We start from the raw sequence: 23,566 nt of genomic DNA, 5'->3' as shown, positions 1-23,566 counted from the left end.
CTGCTGGGATCTTCCATTGATAGAGCTGTGTGGGAGACATCTTTCTTCCATTTGTGGCTGACTTGTGGCTCTTTCCTCAGCTCCTGGATGTGGGCAGGTTAGAGTTGGACCCTTGTGGTCTCCTCACCATGCATACTTCTTGGACAGGACCCAAGCTCCCCCTCTTATGTAAAGCCCACACACTTTGCACACTCTGGAAACACAGACTGATCCTGGTGTAGCCGCATATCTTGTGTTTTGCTATCAAGGCAGTTAGGCAGCCTGCCATGAACTGAATTATTTCCCTCCACCCCCATTTATTTGTTGAAGTCTTAAGCCCCTATGTGACTGTATTTGGAGATAGGGCCTATACAAGGTAATTAAGGTTAAATGAGGTCATAAGAGTGGGCCCCTGAGCCAATAGGATTAGTGTCATGGTAAGACAAGATACCAGGGGCTTATTCTCTCCTCCCTTCCCTTTTTCTCTTCCTCCCTCTCTTTCTGTCTCCCTCCCCCTCCCCACTAGAGTACATTCAGAGGAAAGACCGTGTGAGAACAAACTGCTGTCTGAAAGCCAGGAAGTGGGCTCTCACCAGAAACCAAACCCTGCTGGACCTTAACTTGCAGCTTCCAGCTTCCAGAACCGTGAGAAGTACATCTTGCTTGTTTAAGTCACCAGTCTGCAATATTTTGTTATGGAAGCCCAGGTGGACTGATACGGTCCTCTCTCATGTTTTTTATTTCTCTGGTGTGAGCTGGGCACCCGTACACTGTGCCACACAAGCTTCTGGGTATGTGTTAAATCCTTGAGAAGTCCCAATGTACCCCCTTTTCCTATGTGTAAGGGCAGTAGGAGGCACGGTCTCCCTCTCTACATTGGCAGGGCCAGAGTGAGGCTCATAGTACACCAGTAGTGCTCTGAAGGAAATCTTTGAGTCATTAATATTTTTAGATCCATGAAGTGGGTATGTAGGTAAAAGATATATAACTGGTTTTCCCACATGGTTTGACAATTTTGCTTAGGCACTATCTTAGGCACACAGTACCTACAGTCTTGGTAGCAATCCAAACTTCCATTTCAATGCCACTTAGTACACAGAGGGGAACAAGGTAGACCTATCTATGTCTTGAATCCAGGCCTCTTTAAGATTTGTGGTCTCTCCACAAAAAAAAAATTGCACTGACCTTCTGAAATGGAAGGATTCTAGACCATAAGCTTATGAGGGTACAGCTATGTCTGTCATATTTACCACTGTATCCTTTGACTTCTGACCTGCTTAGCACAGAGCATACACTATTGTGCAGGTGGCAACTGCCACATGGACATCAGCTAGTACAGTGCCAGCCACATAACAAGGGCTCAATAAATAATTGTTAAAATTGTTGAAAATCTGGTACTCTAGCACCCGAATGAGGGGTTTGGATCATGGTAAATTGTGGGGTCTTCTGAAGGGTCCAAGAAGGTCTGTCCAGTGAAGGGAGGCTCTATGGGACATAGCAGTGAAGTGTTACTACCTGAACATTTCTCATGGGGTTAGAGCAGGCCCGTTTTTCCATTTGGGTCCAGCTTCCACCTCTCTCTGCTTTCTTCTAGGCATAAGTGAGCCATCTCCTCTCCGCTCTGGGGCTGTTGTTCCATCCAGCCCCCAAAGGGACAATTATCAGAGGAGAGAACCACGATGCTGTGAGCGGAGTGCAGCAGGTCAGAAGAAACCAGTATCTCAGATGCCCTGGAGGAGAAGGGCTCCCCCTGGGCCCAGACCTCAGACAAGGTTTCAGTCCATGGCTTGGTGGCTTACTTTTGGCCCTTGGTCCAAGCAAATAAAAAAGAGAGAGGGAGAGAGAGAAAGAGAGAGAGAGAGAGAGAGAGGCCCAGTTTAGGACAGGGGCCAAGGGTCATTGCTGCTTTCAGTTTCACCTATGAAGTGCCATGTGACCTTGGTGAAAATCATTACTCTCTAATCAAGCTGGGTAATTGGCTAATGCGTCACATGTGTATGTTGCAAGGAATAATGAAATAGGCTCCACGAAACATATTTTGTCCTTGAGGGACAAATAGTACAAGCTATTTATTTTAGGAGCATGGCTTCACCAGCTCTTCCAGCTCAGCTCAGAAACACCCCTGGCCATCCTGGCACAGCCTCGTAGAAGCAGTAATGTCTGATGCAAGCAGAAAGCAAAAATACTGGCAGTCATCGAGGCCACTCTGTATCTGACCATGGCTACCTCTTGTCCTCTTTCATTCATCCAGACTCTTTATTTAGTGCTCCATCTGTACCAGGTCCAGGGGCTGCAAACATATTGGTCTTTACACCTCCAGTTTCAACTCCTGTCACTGCCACAATGCTGCGCCCCATGTCCTAGCAACTTTTGACCCACTCTGTCCCTTCTACCTGGAATGCCCTTTTTTCTTTCACCTCTGCCTGCCAAATCCTTACTGCTCCATAAAGTACCCTCTCTGTGAGGTTCTCATGGACTCCATTAAGCAGAGTAAGTCACTCTGTGTTCTTGTCACTGCGAGAAGCAAAGACAAGAGCACCCCCTGGCTTCAGCCTTCCTGATGCTGAATGTGGCAGAGCTTACTCTGTCTGTGCTGGTGGATGGCCCTGGATGGACCAGACATCTTAATTACTCAAAGCCAAATGGGACTTCATTGTGAGGGGTTTCAACCATCAGTCTGTTTCAGGACCTAGAAACTGCAGCCAGTATTTCTTCAAGCCTCTCAGGGACAGTTTTTAGTTCTGATAAGGTAATGTGCATTGTGCACTTACAGAAGGCTGGGGTTGGGGTGGGTAGACCAAAGGTTCAAAAGGTTCCTATCATCCAGGAAGCCTGCGTGACAATAAGATAAGGGTATAATTATTTCGATGTTTGATTTATTAGTGTTTTCTCTTTCCAAAGAGAGCCAGGAAGAGTCAGGTGCATTTCCCAACTTAAGAAGGAAGAACAAGCTATGGGTCAGCTGAGGATAGGTGGGCTGAGCACGGTAAGGTGGTAAATGGCTGTTGACCACCTGCTTAAACACAACGTATTGACCCATCTGCTCCCCTCCTGTGGAACCCACCCAGCCAGGCAAATAGGTCCCAGGGTATCCTCCTGTGGGTCCTGCCTGAATCCTCCTGATATAATGTATTATTAGTAGAGTATTTAAGGTAATGCATAGCCAACAGACCAAGAGACGACTGCCAATGAAAAAAGAGTTTGTTGTTATTCACAGTTCTCAAAAGGGGGGTGTAGGGCTACAGGGGGAAGCGTAGGGTCAGTCAGGAGGCAGATGAAGCTGGGGGGTTGATGTAGACAAAAGCCTTTACTATGGTTTCTGAGGGAAGAAATGGGCACGGCAAGGTAAGCAGGCTTAGGATGGTCTGGTTTGAGTAATACCAGTGGGCTCTGGAGTACATAGTGGATTTCCCTAGTTGTTTGAAAGCTGATCCTGAGGTGATAGGCCAGGAGGAGAGTGGCCTGGAGTATGAGAGTGAGAGCCTCACGAAGGAGGTGGTTAGGGGTACAGTATGGTGGCTGGGGATTTGTTGGTTTGCATGTGACAAGCACACTCTTGGACAGTCTGTCCTGGGGTATCCAGATGGGCAAGTGTCTAGGAACTGGCTAGCCCTGGAGGGGGGCTCTATCCAGCTATTCAGCCCTTTGTAGTGCACAGGCAGCCGTGGACAATACATAAACAGATGCGTGTGCTTGTTCTAATAAAACTTTATTTATAACAGGAGGCAGTGGGAAGGAATTGGCTGGTGGGCCATAGTTTGCAGACTCCTGGCTCAGAGAGTTTGGTGTCCGCAGGCAAGCATGGGCAGGATATGGGAGGGGGATGGATGGACAGGGCTGGAGGGAGACTCGAGAAGGGCAAAGATGAGCTTTCTACTTTATGTTTCATAGGACACTAATAGGTGAATGAAGGAGGTTTAGCTGCTCTCAGCCCTTGAAAATATTATTCCATTTCCTTCTCGCACCTGCTCTCAGCTAGCTGTTATTCCCCTGGGTTTGCTTCTAAGATTTCCTCTTCATCCTCGATTTCTGCAGTTTCACTACGATGTATGAGGTATAGATTTATTTCTACCTATTGTTTAGTATTTGCAGTGCCTTTTGATATAAAAACTCATGTCTTTCTTCAATTCTTGGCTATCCTGAGTATCTCTCCAAATGGCTCCTCTGCCATTTCTTCTATTCTCATCTTGGAAGCTCCTATCAGACAAAAGTTGCTACCTTTCAAAATGTTTTCATTCTTTCTTAATGACACTTTCATTAAAAAACAAATAAATAAGAAAAATCTAGAAAAACTTCATTTCTCAATACTGCCTTTTAGGTAAAATTCTTCAATCCTACCTTCCAATCATGAATACTCTCTTTGATTCTTTCAATTTTAGAGTTTATCCGGAGTTTTAAGTTTTTCTTTGTAATGATTTTGCTTGTTAATTATGAGTTTTCTTGTTTACTGTTCTTCCTAACCTCTTGATTTTGTTTCATGATTTCCTGTTCCTTTAAAAATGTATTTTACTCTGTGATTTATTTCTTTGGACATCCTAAAATAGCCATTTAAGAGTCTAGCTTATATCCTCAACTGGCTCTGTGCAGAGAGATATGTCCATCCACCATGGTCAGGGGGCATGGTCTAGACAGAGAAAATAGCCCAGGACTATCCAGTGTGATTTGACCCATCAATAGCTTGGAAAGCACAGGTAATGTCATTATGAAGTGACATTTGTCAATGCAATGTTGGAAGCAGAGAAGTCATTTGATGGTGCTCACCAGGGAGGTACTCAAACTTCAGGAACTTGGCTTTGCTAAATCATAGTCCAAAAGACGGAGGATCTGATTTCTCCTTGGGCAGAGGTTTGTTTATCCTAAGCACTGAGCCAATGGCTCTATTAGTTTTGAACTGAGTTAGATATTTTTCCACATTTGGGCAGAGCCACTATTTGCTAAGAGAAGGGTACATACAACAACATATTGTTATAATTCTTCAAGGACAGGGGACTGTGCATCACCACTCATCCTTTCCCCCACCTTACAGCCACCAAACTGCTCCATAAAAGTGTATTGACTTACATTGTAAAATGATCATTTAGCATAGAAGACGTGATACAAATAAATTTGATACTCCATAATTTGTACACTGAGGTGGGTATTGCATCTGCCCTGGTAACCTTTGTCCTAATTGAGAGATGTGGTCACTGCTCCAGAGGACACAGAGATCCTTCTGAAATTGCTCTAAGGCCATATAAGCCACAACAAAATGTCCCAAGTTAACCAACCTCGTGGTCATGCTTCACATGTAGGCATTGTGTATATGCATGTATTCTATTAAGTATATAATAGAAACAAATATATTATATATAATATAATACAAAATATAATGTAACATATGTGGATATATAATTATTTTATAAAAAACAGTATTGGTGAAAATCATGAGCACATCTAACCAACCTTGCTGAACATTTGCAATGCTCTCTCTTCCCTTAACTGAATTCCAATTTAATAGAATGGCATCTAACTTCCACTGAAGTTTCAAAAATTTTCTGTTTTTGATAGGTCAACAATTATAATAGTACATTATCCTTGCAATATACTATCTTAATAATGTGTTAATACATAGCAATCCTTGGATGGAATTTCCAGAATTGATGTTTTATAACCATCAACTAGCATCTTAAAACTAACCTCAGTGGCAAGAAAGCCAATTGCTGAGGTGTATTATTAGCCAAAGGATTGTTGCACATGTGACTGGCACACACAGAATGAAGGTGGAAGTGAGTACCTGGAGACCTCTAAAACTTTTAAAGAACAGTTAGCTTGCAAGGATTCTGGGTGAATGGTTTGAGAGGGAATTTTTAAAGGGTACTTGGTAATCTAAAGACTCAGTGGAAACTCAGTCTCTGGAGGAGCTCGCTGTTCTCTGGCAACCCACGAGTGGACTCTCCATGAAAGTTTCTACATCAAAAATGAGGCCAAAGTCAGAAGTGGACAATCATTCGAAATGGGAAGGAATGGTAAAATGTAGACAGTGACCAGAAAAAAAGGAGTGAATGAGTGAGGGATGGGTAGAGGAAGGGAGAGAGAGAATAAATAAATGTAGCCTAAGAAGGAGACAGAAAGTAAGATAAAAAGATGGGAAAGATGGAGAAGAGAGAATTTTGACCAAAGAGAATGAAGGAGAGAAAAAGATGGTAGAGCAGCAGCGAGGAGTCTGTTGGGAGACTGCAAGGACACTCCTCCCTGAGCCTCACTTAGGCCAATCTGCACCTCCACGCACATAACTTCTCTGTGTTGGACTGTATGTAAGTGGCAGTCACTGTGTGGGTCCTGAGGCAGCCCTGCCAGCGTGCTGATCCGCATCCATTGCTCTCTCAGAAAGGAGTTTTGTTTCTACTTGGCTGGGCTCTATCTACCAAGGAACTCTTTGATTCACTGGCTCATTTATGTTATCTATGGAAGGATAGAATCCCCTAGGTCTGAGTAGCTAGTTCCCCCTTGGAAAAGTCCAAGGGAACTCCCAGGGAGTTCCAAGGGAACTCTTCTTAGGAGAGTTCCTAAGAAATTCCAGGAGGAAAACCTCATTTCTTTGTCATTTTTGAAAGTTATCCCTGAAATGCTAAAGCTGCTTGGGCTATTTTTTTTTTTTTAAGATTTATTTATTTATTGCAGTGAGAGAGAGCATAGGGGGGAGGGGCGGAGGAAGAGGGAGAGAGAAAACCAAGCTGACTCCTCGCTAATCCCAGAGTCTGGCACGGGGCTCAATCTCATGACCCCGAGATCAGACCTGAGCTGAAACCAAGAGTCAGATGCCCAACTAACTGGGTCTCCCAGGCACCCTGAAGCTGTTTGGGCTCTAAAGCGTTTTTTTTTTTTTTTTTTTTTTTTTTTTTCTGAAAAGGGCTTCAGAACCAAGGGGATCACAATTTCATAGTGCATGGGGGAGAAATGAGTGTCCCTCATCTGGGAAATGTCACAATGAGTGCCCACGTTGCACTGAATCCCAGCCAGGCACATGTGCCTGTCCTGACAACTCCCTGAGCCTCAAGCTAAAACTTTCATTCCTTATTCCTCAGCCATTAGAAATGACAAATACCCACCATTTGCTTCAACGTGGATGCAACTGGAGGGTATTATGCTGAGTGAAATAAGTCAATCGCAGAAGGACAAACATTATATGTTCTCATTCATTTGGGGAATATAAATAATAGTGAAAGGGAATATAAGGGAAGGGAGAAGAAATGTGTGGGAAATATCAGAAAGGGAGACAGAACATGAAGACTCCTAACTCTGGGAAATGAACTAGGGGTGATGGAAGGGGAGGAGGGCAGGGGGGTGGGGGTGAATGGGTGACGGGCACTGAGGGGGGCACTTGACGGGATGAGTACTGGGTGTTATTCTGTATGTTGGCAAATTGAACACCAATAAAAAAATAAATTTATTATAAAAATATAAATAAAACTTTTATTCCAGAAACACCAGGTGGTGGCACCGCATCAAGCTTTACAAAGATTCTCACCAAATCTCAGACTTTGCCTCTTGAATCTGTCACTCTCCTGTTCCAAAGATAAAATGAAACGAAGAGAAAAACAGCTTTTAGATCACCATGGCAACCATCTGGAAACACCTGTCTCTGTTGGCAAGGGGTGGCTGACAAGGGGGAGAATTTGAAAAACTGCAAACATCTTGTTTTCATTGACTTAGAGCTAGCTGTCCAAATATTTGTATCACTTGAGGTAAAAAAAAAAACAAAACTGAATTTAGATTGCACTTCTATTATTCAGTACAAACATCTTCTGGTACAATCTTGAACTTACCTGAAAATAATCTAAACAATGTAAGTTGTAACCAGCAAAGGGGAAGTGTGTTAACTTAGTGAGCACATGCGTTGGGCACTGGGATCTGGTGATACATGGGAGGCATGTGTTTTCTGCCCTGGTGGCACTTACTTTCTAGATGGGAAGACAGACAACATGTTAGTAAAACAGATTAACTGAGTAGTTATAAGGATGTCTAGGTGGCTCAGTGGTTGAGTGTCTGCCTTTGGCTCAGATAGTGATCCTGGGGTCCTGGGATTGAGTCCCGCATCAGGCTTCCCACAGGGAGCCTGCTTCTCCCTTTGCCTATGTCTCTGCCTCTCTCTCAGATAAATGAATAAAATCTTAAAAAAAAAATAGACTAGTCATAGGTTATGGCAAGCACTGAGGAGGCAAAAAAGATGGCTGCCGTGACTAGGAAGTCACTTCAGATAGAGTTCAAGGAAAGTCTGGCTAAGGAATAACATTTCAACTGAGGCATGAGGGATGTAGATGGTCAGCCACCGGAAGAACTAGGGTCGGGGGTAGGGGACCAACACAAGCAGTAGGACCTACAAAGGCCCAAACCGGGGAAGAGGGTGGAGGATCTTCAGACAGAAGGAGGCTGTGTGGCTGATGTAGGTGTGAGAATGACCATGTGGGAGGTGAGGACAGCAGGGGCAGTTCACACAGGTCCGTGAGACGAGAAAACCTCAGGGATGAGAAGCTACTGAGGGGTTTTAAATGGGGAATACCAGGATTGATGTTTGTGAGATATTTCTCTGAGTGGAGTGCAGAGAATGTATTGGAGAGAGCCAGAAAGGAGGGGAGGGAGATGGTCAGGAAGCTTTTGAAGGACCCTGTTGGGGGTCTGTGACTTGGTGCACAGTGGTGGCAGAGACAGAGGGAGAAGCTGACAGATGAGAGGCATAACTTGGAGGCAGAACCAGTGGAATTTATGGCTGCTTTGGGCTGGGGATAGAAAGGGAAACTGAGGAAATTAGAATGATCTTCAAGTTTTGATGTCAAACGTTTTGATGTCTGCATCGGGGGATCTTGGTGTCATTGAATGAGATGAGGAAGGTCTGGAAGGAAAGAGTTCATAAGAGGGAGGGAATTGAGAATTTAATTTTGTCAGATCTAAACTGGGGGCATGCTATGGATTCTGTGGTGTGCCACACAGATCTCTCTCCACAACCCAGGTTCTCATTTCCCTGGCTGCTGGTAGTGTTGGCTGACTCACTGTGGAGTCTGTCCCCAGGCCTCAGCAGAAGGGACCTAACTCTTAAGACTACCCTTTCCCCAGGGTAGCTGGCAGCCAGGGCCGCCCACTTGCCTCAGCACGGGACAACCTTGAAGGCCATTCCTTCTCCAAAGCTCTCCATGGCACCAGCTGAGCTCCTGTTGTGACTGCATCAGAGTTTCGTGTCTCCCCTTGCCCAACCCTGATGCTCTCGTGCCATTATAGTATATTCCTGAGGATGGCTCTCTGTGAACCTCCTCTCATAAATCTCTACCTCAGGAGATCCCTGGGTGGCTCAGCGGTTTAGCGTCTGCCTTTGGCCCAGAGCCTGATCCTGGAGTCCCAGGATCGAGTCCCATGTCGGGCTCCCAGCATGGAGCCTGCTTCTCCCTCCTCCTGTGTCTCTGCCTCCCTCTCTCTCTCTCTTTCTCTATGTCTACCATAAATAAATAAATAAATAAATAAATAAATAAATAAATAAATAAATCTATCTATCTTAAAAAAAATCTCTACCTCAGAGCCTGATTCCAAGAACCCAAACCAAAGCAATTGGTGCCAGGAGTGATCCTAGGAAGCAGACCCTAAAATAGGATTTTGGAGCTGCACCACCTGCCAGCCAGACCAAAGGACCTCTTGCCCCTGGCATTGGTGTAAGGAAATGGTGAAAACTTTCACTGGTGGTGTAATGTCTCAGTCATTTGAAAGATACAGGCAAAGAAATTCAACAGCTGTTACTGAGTGTTACTAATGCATTAGAGAAACACAATAAAAATGCTGAGTATGATTAATTTAACCATCACTCAATTACATGCTGCACATAGGATCCAAGTTGATGTTGCTGCTGGGGACACAGAGTGTTATCATAGTCCTCTCTTTGAGTGAAGGGGGATGGGGTTCAGATAATAAATGGAGTCTTGGTCCAGGTTTGGTTCACAGTGGGCCTAGTGGTTCCTTATGGTCACCCAGTGATCATTTCCCCTGGCCCTAAAAGCACACTCGGAGTGGATGAACTTGGCCTGTGGAATAAGGCATCATTGTAGTGGGGAAGGCTGAGAAATTGCCTCCATGTCTCCAGGCAAGAAAGTAAGTCAATAGCTATATTGCAATATTGCAACCTGGTGAGGACGGCATGTTTGAGCAACATGCTTAAAGACCTAAAGAATGCCGGGGAGGTTATTCCATCATATTCCTGTCAGAGCCATCAGTCTGGCCCCTATAAAATTTAGATTTGGTCCTGTCATAGGACAGTGGACTCCCACAGTCTTAACCACTGTGGTAGAATTAGCCACAAATGGACTGCTGTGCCAGATATGGTATCTTTTCTAGTGTAGACTGACAAGGTTCAGGATACAAGGTATATGACTATTAAGCTAGGAAATGCATTCTTTTCTATCTCTATCAGAGAGGAAGACTAGAGTAATTCATGCTCATGTGTGATAGACAACAGTAGCCATCATGTACAGTCTTCTCTAAGGGCTAAGCTATAATACCCAAGAATGCCTCGACTGTTCAGACCCTCCGCAGAATCCACACTGACCCACTGTATCCATGATATCCTGTTAATCAGACCAGGTGAACAAGAAAAAGAAAGAGCACATAAATTAGAGATAGCCTTTGTAAGATACCTGTGCCCTAGCAGGTGGGCGGTAAACACCATGAATATTCAAAGGCAAGTTCTATCAGTGAAGTTTTTATGAGTCCAGAGGTCTGGAGCACATCAGGACATCCTCTCAAAGGGAAGAGCATTTGATTGCATTTAGCTTCTCCTACCACTAAGAATGAATTACAAGAGCAAGTGTTGTTGGCTTCTGGAGGCAGTCCCGGGAGAATGACCCGCAGGCAGTAGGGCTGAGACAAATGGAACTGGCCACACGTGCCATGCCAGACTTTAGAACTGCTATGGACAGTGGCTTCCATGTGCTTGCCCTTTCCCTCCTTTTTAACTAGAGAGTATCTACATCAGTTCTCCTGTGCCCATCCCACCATTATCTCTTGGGTGTTGGAAGCTGGGAGGAGACAACATCTCTTTTCAGATCCCTGGTCTTTAAATTGAGAGAAATAGTGCTCAAGAAGCTGTACCTGAGGGAGTTGCACACGGGAGGAAGCCAACCTGTACCTGCACCTGACTTAGATGATGAAATCCAGGGGTTATGACCCTGAACATGATGTTGAAATGGGATGAGACTCTAGGGGAAGGGTGAGCATATTCTGCAATGGGGGTATGTGAATTTTCCTCCAAATGGCTAAACATTTCTCATTTCACCTGTTCTTCCAGAGCTCGCCACTCCCTCCAGCAAAGGGAGACTCTTTGTCCCCTCCCCATGAGCCTTTGTGACTGCCTTAATTATTAGAGGATGGAGGATGTCATGTTGTGTAACTTTTTAGTTGTCACATGAGGTGACACAGCTGTCATGAGAGTCTTGCTCTCTCTCAAGAGTGTTGACCACTGCAACCCTGCCACTGTGCTTCAGGGTTGCCAAGCAGCCCCTTGGAGAGGTCACTTGTAAGTGTTCTGGCTGACAGTCCTAGCTGAGGTTTTGAGGACCAGCATTGTTTGCCAAGATACACAAGCATGGGAGACTTTTGATAATCCTAGCCTCTTCTTGTGCTTTGAACCACCCCAGTTAATGCCGCAGAAAGCAGAGGTGAGGTATCCCCACCGAGTCTCAGATTTGGAACAACTCTGAAGGGCCATCCCAATCCCAGAGCTTCCCATGGGATGGCCTATACATGTGGAGAGGTAGTTTATGAACATAGAGGTCAAGAGAGTGGTCAGGACCAAAGAAGCAAATTGGGGAGATACCAGAATGTGCATAGTTTTCAAAGTCTCAGGTCTGGGTGACATGACCTGGGGGAGAAAGTATATAGAGAGATGGGGGTTAGGACTGAGCCCTGGGGCATTCTATAACCTAGACCTGGCAGAGAAAGGAGAGATAGGAAGGAGCTGGAGGAAGAGGAAAATCAGGAGACAGTGGTCCAGAAGCTGGGAGAAGAGGATGTCCCAAAGGGGAGGGGCTGCTGAAGACAAGATGCAGTGGGGTATCTGAAGGTCAGGTGACCCTAAAATAGTGCAAGTGCAGCATAGGGACCAAGAGCCAGGGGAGCAGTCTGGAGAGCTCATGGGAGTTTCAACCCTAGTGCTTCTAGCCTCCTGTGTCCAGAGGTCAATCAACAAACCCACAAAAGAGGTCCTGACCTTTCCCTTCTTGGCATTCCTGTAGCTCTCCCTCATTCTGTTGTCTGTGACTCCAGTCTTATCTGCTCAGCAGGGTGGTGGGCTCCTAAGGTGGTCTTTTGTTGTGTTCTCACCAGTTCCAGGGAGTCCTGGGTTCCTACTAGAAACCCACTCAACATTTGCTGACCGAGAGCTTGTTGGTTTCAGCTCCCAACCTGAAATTGCCGAGGGCCACCCAGGAACCACAGCCGCTCCAGGAGAAATTATATATCATCAGAGCTGCTAGAAGTTCCAGAGAGATCAGAGCTCTCAGAAAAGAGGATACTAACAGCTCTCTGAGATAGGTGGCTGATTATTACTGAGAATTTATTTTTATTTTTATTTATTTTTATTAATTCTTTTATTAAAAAAAATTTTTTTTTAAATTACTGAGAATTAAGGGAAGGAACAGGCTTGTGTCTCCTGGCAACTGGGGGTGCTGTGGGCAGTCTGCTATCTGTTAAATAAATGGTTTTCACCTCAGGAAACTTCTGGGGCTGCTCCAACATTAAAAGGCGGCGATCTCTGTTGAATGGAGCTCCAAGTTCTTGGCTGTGGAGCTCTTTCTCCTTGATGCCAGAAGGGGATGAACAGAGAAGGAGTGGTGACATCCCTGCTCTGTGTCAAACCCAGAGGGGTCCCAGTTATGAGAGTGTGGTTCCCTTGCCGTGTCCTCAGCTGGGAGGATGGTAGGGCCAGGACTCCTCCTCATAACTGCATGAGAGAGAAGCTGAATGCACTGTTAGCAGGGTTGGGGGAGGGGGGCTGGAGGTAGAAAGGCAAGGTTGTAGGGAGCAGGTGCCCATTCTGGCATGATCAAGGCCTGGGCTCTGTCTGCAGGCACCCCCCCTCCACCCCAGGGGTCACTGCACCTCCATGAAGCATGGGCATCTCTGAGAGTGAAGTGGTGGCTGGGACTCTGCATCAGACACAGACTCACAGCACAGCTGTCAGACCTTCATGTCCCCACCCAGGGCTTTGCAACCACACAGGGGTGAGGCCTGGGACAGAATGATTTGTTAGAGCTTGCTCAGGGAGACGCAGCCACCCGCCAGAACTGCATTTACCAGCGACCTCTGACACCGTCACAGCTGTGGTCGGTATGCCGTTCCAGGCAAGCTATGTGACCACTTGCAGAAGGACAGGCCTCCTTCTGTCAGCCCTCGAGGACTGGTTTTTGTCTTTGACTTCACGGACAGCTTAAAATTGTTATGGAAAAACATTTTTATTAAGACATGTTCAACTCACTTCCAATGAAATGATTAATTTTTCATTTACAGTGGTGTCCAATGTTTGTCTTCTTTTTTTTTCTTTCAAAACCAGCACCAAAAAGTGAAACAAAAATACCATGGGTACAGTACGTAATGGAAGTTAACTAATGGAAAATATATACATTTGACTCTGAAATGAAGAAAAGAGAGCAAAGCAATGATATTATTGCTATTGAGGATCTTTCCCTGTGTTCTGATAATATCAAGCCATGGTCAAGTGAGAGGGTTTCATTTGCACCCACGAAAGTAGCACCATAAGGTCCTAAGACTCTGCAGTTAGTAACACATTTTGCACAATCAAAAAGGTACAGTACTTAAGTGACAGTACAGGGTATCGTTAATAAACATCACTGTTGTGATCACAGGGTTTCGATGTCTTCTGTACAAAGTGGAACGAAAGCGCCAAGGATGGCTTCGCTGAAATCAATCACTTCTTGTGCCATAGACAGAAGGCAGGCTGGTGGTGAATTTCAGAGCAACAGTGCCAGCATGAGCTAAAAGAGGTCAGAAAGACACGAACTTTGGGAGAACCAATGGATGTTTAGTAAGAACCAAATCAATTATTTGCATTTTGAAGGTGTGAGGCCCTTGCCAGAAGCATCCAGTTGATAGAGTCAAGGTAGCTGGGGTGTAGGTGGGGAGGGGGGTAATTCAGAGGCACCAGGGAGAGGGCTTGCCTATGGGCAAGTACGTGCACATGCTTGCCCAGCTTGGGTACCAGATGCAGATGAGCAAGAAAGGCTGCCCTGGCTTCCTTAGCTTGCCACCCAGGCTCTGCTCCTCAGTGTGTGAGGTTGCTATCTTTCTGACATTACATGGTAAAGCACAGCCCATTTGGGGTTGGGGGAAAACGGAACCCTAGATCCCCAAGAATTTGAGAGTTTTGTGGAAACGGGGTTGGGGGTCGGGGAGAGTCTCTTGGTGGCCAAGCCTGAGCTGGGGAGGACAGCATTTTGCATAGGCTCCGGTGCAACTGTTTTGGGAGGGGGAGGTTTACATGCAGGGTGGATCGCTCCATCCTGGCATTCTCTCAGTCCTTGACACAAGCAGGTTTCTCAATACTTCTCATTGATTCAAGTGGAACTGCACACATTTCTTGTCATCCCTACCACTTCTCTGTCTCTGGAATATTGAAACAGCCTTAAGCTAACCCTAAATTTGTGACATCATCAAAAACAAAAGTAGATACATAAACACAGCACCAATAAATCAGGAAGTCCTCAGAGACGACCCCAGGGAGATTGGTATAAGTGAGACTCCCTGTCCATAATAAGGGAGGTGAAGGAGGGTGGTTATCAGGATAAAGTCTTTGAATGTAAGCACCCATCAAACACCCACCAAGTTGGTGAGCGAAACAGGCCTCCTGGCATGTAGAGTCTTTCCCTCCTGGTTCTCAAAGTGGGCAGGGTTGTAGTGTCTTCTGTGCTCTTGCCATTTCCCCAGGCTTCTGGAGAGGGCACAGCTCTTTATGAGGGGCTGCAGGAGGGAAAGACTTTCTTCGTGCTTTCTGAGAGTCATCCTTGCCTTACTAAGAAGATGGGTCAATTACAATAGTGTGACAATGATGAGTCCTGCAAGGTCTGGGCTATGGGAAGGCACGGTGGCTGTGCAGTGATCCTGGCCAGGTGGCACTCCTCCACTGATCCTGGCATACCAGGTGGAGTGGCTTCTAGAGGAAACCAGTCCCATGCCAAGGCGAAGTAGCCAGAAGTTCTATAAAGAATCAACTTCAGATAGATGGCCAAGGTCACCTTATAGAAGCCATCTATGAGGTGCAAGGCTTTATGAAGTACTGACTGGAGTAGATGCCCCAGAAGGCGGAGGGGGTGATGAAGCTGTCCTGAGCTCATCTTTATGCCAGAAAACAGTCCCATCCCCCAAATTAACATATGTCCCATTTCATAGCATCTTGAAGAAAGACTTTTATGTTTCCCCATGCTGTGGACAGTAGAGTATAAAAATCAGATGCCTCCCCAAACCCAAACACTTCTAGAATATTCTCCCCAACACAGGTGGTATGTACAACTATGTGGCCCTGGCATCCTTGGCCGATACGGATGCAAACTGTCAGGGCTAAGGCCCACGATCTAGAGAACATGTTTTCAGAGACGGGTTGAGAGGCAAAGTGCTGATTCTTGTGTTGTCAAGAAGGGTTCTGGCTGCCGGGCCCTCTTGGGAGAAGCCATTAGCAGAGGCTGCTGACATCTGTCCTTCCTTCCAGGGTGCCGTTGGCTTTCAGAATAAAGCCTGTTTTAACATCAAATGTCTCCTTTGGGGGACAATCTCCCCGTGGCATATTAAGCACCAGGAATTCAAACGCCAAAAGAAAGAGCGTCTCTTTCTTTTGACAACTGTCTGTCAGAGGTGTTCCCTTTGAGGTACACGGAACCTTAGTAATGACAATAATTTTGTGACTCATGCCTATTTTTTCCTTACTGTAGAAAGCCATCCAGTGGCTGTTAACAATATATTAAGTACAAAAGCGCTAACAGCAAACGTCAGGTTCACGCTCAAGTTCTATAGGATTGGGTTCTTGGGACAGCCGTGTGGGTGAGCAGTGGTGTGGTCTGGGGGGGTCCTGGCCGCAGGACTGGTGTGCTCTTGGGTGGGCAGGCTTTCAATTAGCCGTGTCATCAGGGTTCAGACCATGTGTGGGAGCGCTGAGGGACCGCTGGGCCACGTGTCATGAGCTTGGTGATGGTGGTGGCGGCTGGCGCATCTTGTTGGCATAGAAGTCCCTGCACGTCTGGCAGCAGCGCTGGTACCACCGCATGTCCTGGCAGAGGTTCTTTTCTCGGATGACCCGGCAGTACACCGTCCACTGGTCCCGTGTACATTTGTAGGTCAGAGCAGCTGAGGGGATGGTGAGGAGAGAGAAAGCCCAGAGGTTATGGATGGCATGGGGACATCATGGCTCATGCTCAGAGATGGCCTATGGTCTGACATACTCTAAGCTGCCCTCACTCGCATGTATGCTGGAGTCTTACATGGACTTGGGGAAACATGCCCACTGCCAGGGCCACGTGATGTCACTTTTTCCTACAGGGGATGCACTCCGTGTCTAACCTAACCACTTAGCAGAGCATGGCAGTCTGGCTGCTTCCGCGGGGCAAGGGCAGTTGCACACCCTGCTTCTCAGCTAAGTACTACTCACTGTTATATTTTGGCGAAGAACACCATCAGGGCTGGCATTTAGAGGAAAGAATGGCATGGGGCAGTGGACTTCATAGGGCCCACTAAAGCATGAGCTCCTAGCACAAGCAAGTAGCCTAAATCACCCTCAGGGTCATCCTGCGGAGAGAAGGTCATGCCTGAGGGAGGTCTCTGGAGCATCCCAAGGAGGTCCATGCGTGCAGAAGCTGGGGGTGCCCCTCTCTCTGCAAGCTCAAAGACTCCCCCCAGTGAAACAACTTATAAGCCCCCTTCATTCTGGTTGCATTCCAGCATTAGGGAAGGGGGCTCTGGGTAAGAGAATATTCCTTAGGGATTTCTATTGAGAAAAGCAGAGACTGTTCAAAGGAATCACCAGATTCATGTCAAATAAATGTTCCTCTTCTCCTTCCCATGCCACTGAATTCAAGACTCCAAGCTATCAGCACTTCCGTTTTCTTCTCAAGCATCAGCTTGAGGAATATCCCACATGTACATCACTAAGGTTTTGTGAATAACACTCGCTCCTTCACTTCTGGAAGAATGAACCTCCCCTTGCCCTCCTCGTGCACAGGAACCCCAAAACATTAACCGAGGACCATCCTCCTGTGCTCCTCACTGTTGGTGGTGTGACTAGTGGGATGCTTGAGGCATCGTGTTTGAGGCTGCCACTCGCAGACATGCTTTTCATGACAAAAAAACAAATCCCATCTCTGCAACCTCTGACCTTCTACAGAGCTGACAAGTATTGACCTCTTGAGGGATCAGATCAGGCCCAATGGGGGGCTTTCTGGCTTCTAGAACTCCTTAGCCAGTGGGGACTCACTGGTGAGTGGGGGCAGCACCCTCCCCAGCAGCCTGGGGCCACTCACCAAGGCGAGGGGAGGTGATGGTGTTCACGTTGATCTTGTCATTGCAGACCTCCTGGTGGCACTGTCTGTAGGCTGCTGGCTTCAACAGGGCGGGGCACTCGCTGCCATGGCGCCCGGTGACCTTGTGCATGCACTGGACCACGCGGGACTGCAGGCCCTTCCCACAGGTCGAGGAGCACTGCCAGAGACAGGGACCAGTCTGAGCTGGGGGCCTAATCTGGGCTGCAGCATGTGGCAATGGCTCTGCAATGTAGCTGCTCCTGGGCCTGGCCCCTGCATGTCATTCCCAGGGGCTTGAAATAATGCAGGACAAGGAGGCTTGGCTGCACCCCAGCTGCCTGATAGAAGCCTGTTTCAAGATGTTACGGACTGAATGTTGTCTCCCCAAATCCACATGTTGAACCCCTAACTCCCAATGGGATGGTATTAGGGGAAGGTGAGGGGCCCTTTGGGAGGTAATTAGGTTTAGATGAGGTCATGAGGCCAGAGCCCCCATGATGAGATTAGTGTCCTTATAAAAAAGAAGAAGAGTGGGATGCCTGGATGGCTCAGTGGTGGAGTGCCTCCCTTCAGCCCAGGGCATGATCCTGGAGTCCCGGGATCGAGTCCCACATCAGGCTCCCTGCATGGAGCCTGCTTCTCTCTGCCTGTGTCTCTGCCTCTCTCTTTGTGTCTCTCATGAATAAGTAGATAAAATCTTAAAAAAAAAAAAAAAAAAAAAAAAAAAACAGGAAGAGAGATCAGAGCCTTTCTCTCCACCACATGAAGACACAGTGAGAAGGCAGCCACCTGCAAACCAGGAAGTGGGTCCTCACCAAGAGCCAAATCTGCCAGCACCTTGGACTCCCAGCCTCCAGAACCACGAGAAATAAATGCTCTTTAAGCCCCCAGTCTATGGTATTTCATCTCGGCTGCCCAAGCTAGGACACAAGACAGTTGCTGAAATATTAATTTATGAGGCCTGCATTTCACTTCCCACCCTCTCTACTTTAGTTCTGAGCATGAAGCTGGGCTTCCGAATTATAGAGATAGGGACAGGATGGCCTGGTGGCGCCCAGGAGGTGCTAGGCCTGATGACCTCTGGCATCTCCCCAGCGCTTTGTGCTACATGAGGCACTGGGCCCTTCACCTGACCGTGTGGTTGTGGAGGGAAGCTCAGTAATGGGCAGGGTCGAATTTCCTGCAAGCCTGGAGAGTGGAGGCCCAGAATTAAGTTGGAGAAAATGAAGTACAACCTTTCTTGTATAATGGAGTCCTCGAGTCACATACTACTTGTGGTTCATGGTTTTAACTCAGACGCCAAGGCCTGGGTTGCTGGCATCTCTGGCACCTGTAGGCCTGGGTTTGCCAAAACCAGCCCAGTGGCAGCTCAGCAGACGTCCCAGGTTCCCAATGTGTGGACTTGGCGGGACTTGCCCATGCAGCTCCTGCCCTCCTCCTGTCCCTCTTTGTACCCTTTTAAAGTGTTCCACAGGGAACCTGCCAGCTACTCAGCCCCTCTGCCCCAATTCCACCTCCAAAGTCCTGGGCCCTTGCTGGCTCTCCCAGGAGCCCTTGGAACTGTCTCTCTGATAAGCTGGTCTCTTTTGGCCAGAGAGTCAGGTCCACATGTGCACTCTCTCCATCTGGAGTCCCCTAGCACCCAAACCATCTGTGATTTATGGGGTTCTAAGAACACTCTGCAAAACTTTAATAATGCAAAGGCCTCAGGTGCCACAGCCCAGCTGGAGTTAATACCGCACCTCAGGGTGGAGAGGGGAGGGGGGCCTGTCCTCTGAATGCCACATGTGGTGGCCATGCCAGGTGCTGTCTGGATCATGTGCCTCCCAGTCTCCTGCCCTTTAGCCCTGACCTCAGCCTGTGCTGGAGGGAGGGCTTTCCCTGGAGGGGAGGGGGGTCTGTGAGGAGTCATAAGGCCTAGGCTCCAGGGCACACTGCTGGTCCTGTGTGTGGCCAAGGGGGCACAGTCTGCTCCCCAAAGGGCTTTGGTGTACCAGGTGGATTCCTCTGCTTTCTAGTCTGACAAGCAGGATCACATTTTTTGTTGGTTTTTCTTTTTTCTTTTTTCTACTTTAGAAGGATAAAGAGGCTCAGGGGGAATGCTGCTGTGATGGGGCTCCAGTCCTCCCCCCCACCCCCCCCTCAGCTGTGGGCCCTGGCACATTCAAACCAGAACAAGCACTCTCCCCAACGGCCAAGACCAGCCCCAGGGTCTCAGCTTTATGTCTCTTCACATCCAATCTTCTAGATAAACTAGGCAACGGCTGCTTATGGGCTTGAGAATTCATCACTCATCACAGATGCAGATTTCTGGGCTCCACCCTAGGCCTCAGGACCTGGCACCGGAGCACAGGTGTGTGAGGGGTGCTGAGGTGGATGGATGAGGTCACATGAGGAGGACCTGCCCACAGGAGACCTTGAACGTGGGATGGCTGTCACAGCAAGGACTTCCACCAGGAGGGATCTGGGATCTGTTGTGTGAGATCACCAGGTGAGCTTTTCAGAACCCCAGTGTCCCACACCAATCACTCAGTGCCTCTAGAAGGGGCACCCAGAGCTGAGAACCTCTGATTTATCCTGAACTTCTGCCCAGTGGCCTGTGCAGAGTAGAAAGATCTCTTTTTTCTTGCAATGAACTGGTTGAATATTCATATTCAAATATGTGTAATTACTTAAGAACTGACATCCAGCCACTGCCCTGCGGAGTCCATATACAAGCAACAGACATGCTCGAACATGAGGCGGGAGGAAGGCTTTTGCTAAAAATTATTCTTGGAAAGAGTTATACTCAAGAACAAAACCTCTCACAGTTCAGGGGGAGGCCTAAGGGACTCCTTTAATTATTTAATTATTTGTAGTAAATAAAGTAGCCTTTAATTATTTGTAGTAAGATCACTCAGGGATAAAAAAAAAAAAAAAAAAGGAAACATAGAAATTTAACTGTCTCCGGGAAGTATGATTTCATAATCACAGATGAGGGAGGATGATGTAAAGAAATGTTTAAAAATCACTTAAAAGCAATCTGGTAAGTGGTTATACAAGGGGACTGGGAGTCCACACCAACAGAGTGAATGAAGGAAAAGACTGAGGAGAATACAGTACAAGATCCCGCGAATGCAGAGCACAGTCACACCAATACACAGCCACAGCAACACAGAGCAAGGCCACAGCAACACAGAGCAAGGTCACAGCAACACAGAGCAAGGCCACAGCAACACAGAGCAAGGTCACACAAACACAGAGCAAGGCCACAGCAACAGAGAGCAAGGTCACACCAACACAGAGCAAAGTCACAGCAACACAGAACAAGGTCACAGCAACACAGAGCAAGGCCACAGCAACACAGAGCAAGGTCACAGCAACAAGATCACAGCAACACAGAGCAAGGTCACTGCAACACAGAGCAAGGTCACACCAACACAGAGCAAGGCCCCAGCAACACAGAACAAGGTCACAGCAACACAGAGCAAAGTGACACCAACAGAAAGGTCATACCAACCCAGACCAAGGTCACACCAACGCAGTACACACAGTGCTAAGTTATGCCACAGCTTGTGTGAGACTACCTAGCAAGGGTAGTACATATAGATTCCAAAAGAGGCAGTATCTCTGAACACTGGCAGCAGTAACAGGTGTATTCTGGCGGTGACTCAGGTGACTCAGAAGGGTGGGGTGAGTAACAATGAAGGCGGACACTGCAAATCTTAGGCTGCACCTTACACAACTGCTCCTATTCAACTGTTTTTGACCTCGTACAACCAGCACCTTCATAAGGTCTCATTTGATAATATGCTACAGAAGAAAAACAGCAATATTTCTAAGTGAAAATATCAATAGATCCCTTTAAATATGAATGTGTAACTACCAGAATAAATAATGCCATATATTTGACGTAGGCATTTGACCCGTCCACCTCTACCATTAAAGATATTTATTTACATGTAAGTTGATTGTAAAATTAAAACAAAACAAAACCCTGCTTTCTGGGGAAATGGGATTACTGCATACTTGGGACTCGTCATCTCTGCCTATTTGGCACTAAACTACATATGTGGGGAAAAGAGGTATCTGTGTGCTGATCTAGAGACACTGTGAAGGTCCTTTTTCTCATCGGATTGTGACTTGAACCATGGACCCTGGAGCCACCGTCTAGAAGGAGACTTGTCTGGAAGGGAGAATTGGGAATTAGGTGTCTTCATACTCCTTCTTGGAGAGGGAGATCTTCCAGGGCGGGATAGAGAAGGCTCCTGAAGTTCTGCTTGTCTTGCTCCCATGGCACCATTTGACCACACAAGATACCCAAGGCCATGATGTCTGGGCAGTCAGCTCGGCTGAGTCACTTCCTGAGCAGGAACATCAGAAAGGGTTTCGATGTCTTTTGCAGGTGTCATTATTACGTATGTAAAAATCAGGGCAAGAACTCCAGTCTGTGGGTCTATTCAAACCAAATGCAAAACTGACAGGGTCACTGCCTGAAAATGATCAATGACCATTGTAAAACTCAGGTGTCTAGGGTTGACCTTGAAAAATGATTTCCCCTCTGCAAGTTCCTAGTCTTGTTTCACAGGCTCACAGGCTGGGGGGTCGGGGGAGGGAGAGCATTCACGACACCCCTGTGTATACAGATGGTGTGTTTGCTTATCCCATGGGCTCTCTTGTAAGGTTCCACAATAGTGTGGAACATTCCACAGCAATCCTGAGGCTGCTGGCCTTTGAGCTCAGTGGGGGTCAGTGTCTGGGCCAAGGTCACAGTAAGTGGCAGAGGATGGACAGGACAGGACCCCAGCTGCCCCATTTCATGGACCGAATTCCATATTCCTGTATGAATGATGGGTTGTACTGGCTGCAGCCTCTATGTGAGTCAGGAAACAAAAAACTAGCTAACTGCCCAGGTCCACCATTTTATTCATTATCTTGCCTAGCATAGGGTCACAGGCTTTTAATTTTCTAGCCTGGAGAAAGAACTGCTCTATGAGATCATGGAATTATCTCCAAAGCTCCTGCACAGAGACTCAAGTGTCTGTTCTCATAGCTCTTCAGCACCTCCATGGGGCAGGGCAGGGCCAGGTGACAGGCTGTGGCCTGACCTTCAGCTGCCATGGGGGCACTCAGGGACCCTGCAGACAAATCCCTCACAGGGGGGATTTGCTAATGGGGGCAGAATGGCTTTGCTAAATTTTTCCTGGCATCCTAGGGACTCTGCTGTTCACACAGCTGTGAGCTGTGAAAGGCTTGTAGTCATTTAGAAGAACTTTTGAGAGCCTTGGGGTGTTTGCTTATCCACCTGAACTGTGTCTGAGTCAGCCCCATAGAGACAGCTTCAACACATCAGGTATTAGAAGACAAACAGGTAACCAAGTGGCATGTACAGAAACTTTCACTTCAGTCCTGATGGTGCCACATTTGTCCTTGACCTAACATCTGTGGGTAACCACACTCTCCTCAACTGGAGTTTTATTGGGGACAGAGCAGTGGGGGCAGGAAAGACCTGTTAGCATACTCCATACTAGCTGTGTTACCTCAGGTAAGTTACTTAACCTATCTGAGCCCAGTGTTTTATGTTCGGCTTGAGGATAATAAAACTTTCCTTGCAGAATGATTTCAATGATTAGAATAGCTTGGAATAGGCAACCCGCAGCGAGTGAGCCCTCAGCAAGTGCTACTATTATTATTAACAGTTAGTGCCTGGACAAGAGCAGAGATTGCTGACTGGGGAGTCTCTCGAGCCCAGGAAAATGCACTGAGCCACTTGGCCTGCTTGCTTAGTTCTCCATGGGGTGGCCATGTCCCAGCACCATGCCTCCGCAGGCAGGTGTGGATGTCTGTCTTAGCCTGGCTCCCAGCTCTGATCTGGAGGTTCAGCCAGATGACCTCTGGGAGCATAATTAGAAGCTGATTTAACCCTGAAGATGGATGTGATTCCAGACAGGTCCAAGGGGTTGCTTTTGAACAGCATCCCCTCGTAACTAGAGCTGCATTCAGGGTAACACAGGCACAGACGAAATCCATCTCTGCCTGCCTCCCCTCAGTCTCTGCTTTAATTAAATAGTGAG

The 23,566-nt window shown here is 47.2% G+C and overlaps 1 protein-coding gene and 1 long non-coding RNA gene across 2 annotated transcripts in view; one reads left to right on the top strand and one right to left on the bottom strand.

The window, feature by feature from the left end:
- The first annotated feature begins 436 nt into the window (after nucleotides 1-436).
- On the top strand, nucleotides 437-7,901 carry LOC102152741. The gene is made up of 3 exons (XR_005356338.1): nucleotides 437-770; nucleotides 1,574-1,681; nucleotides 7,441-7,901. It is a non-coding gene; the product is annotated as an uncharacterized LOC102152741 (long non-coding RNA).
- Nucleotides 7,902-13,426: 5,525 nt separating this feature from the next.
- The window catches only part of ADAMTS17 (ADAM metallopeptidase with thrombospondin type 1 motif 17), a 338,281-nt gene continuing 328,141 nt past the window's right edge, over nucleotides 13,427-23,566 (bottom strand). The window contains exons 22-23 of the mRNA XM_038532673.1: nucleotides 17,514-17,691; nucleotides 13,427-16,344 (exon numbers count right to left, since the gene is read on the bottom strand). Of these exons, the coding sequence (XP_038388601.1) occupies nucleotides 16,175-16,344; nucleotides 17,514-17,691 (348 nt within the window). The 3' untranslated portion in view covers nucleotides 13,427-16,174. The remainder of the gene's footprint in view (nucleotides 16,345-17,513; nucleotides 17,692-23,566) is intronic.

The sequence above is a fragment of the Canis lupus genome, chromosome 3 (assembly GCF_011100685.1).
Source record: "Canis lupus familiaris isolate Mischka breed German Shepherd chromosome 3, alternate assembly UU_Cfam_GSD_1.0, whole genome shotgun sequence".
Taxonomy (NCBI): Eukaryota; Metazoa; Chordata; class Mammalia; order Carnivora; family Canidae; genus Canis; species Canis lupus.
The sequence above is the reverse complement of the archived record's forward strand: the minus strand, read 5'-3'. Positions and strand labels throughout refer to the sequence as shown.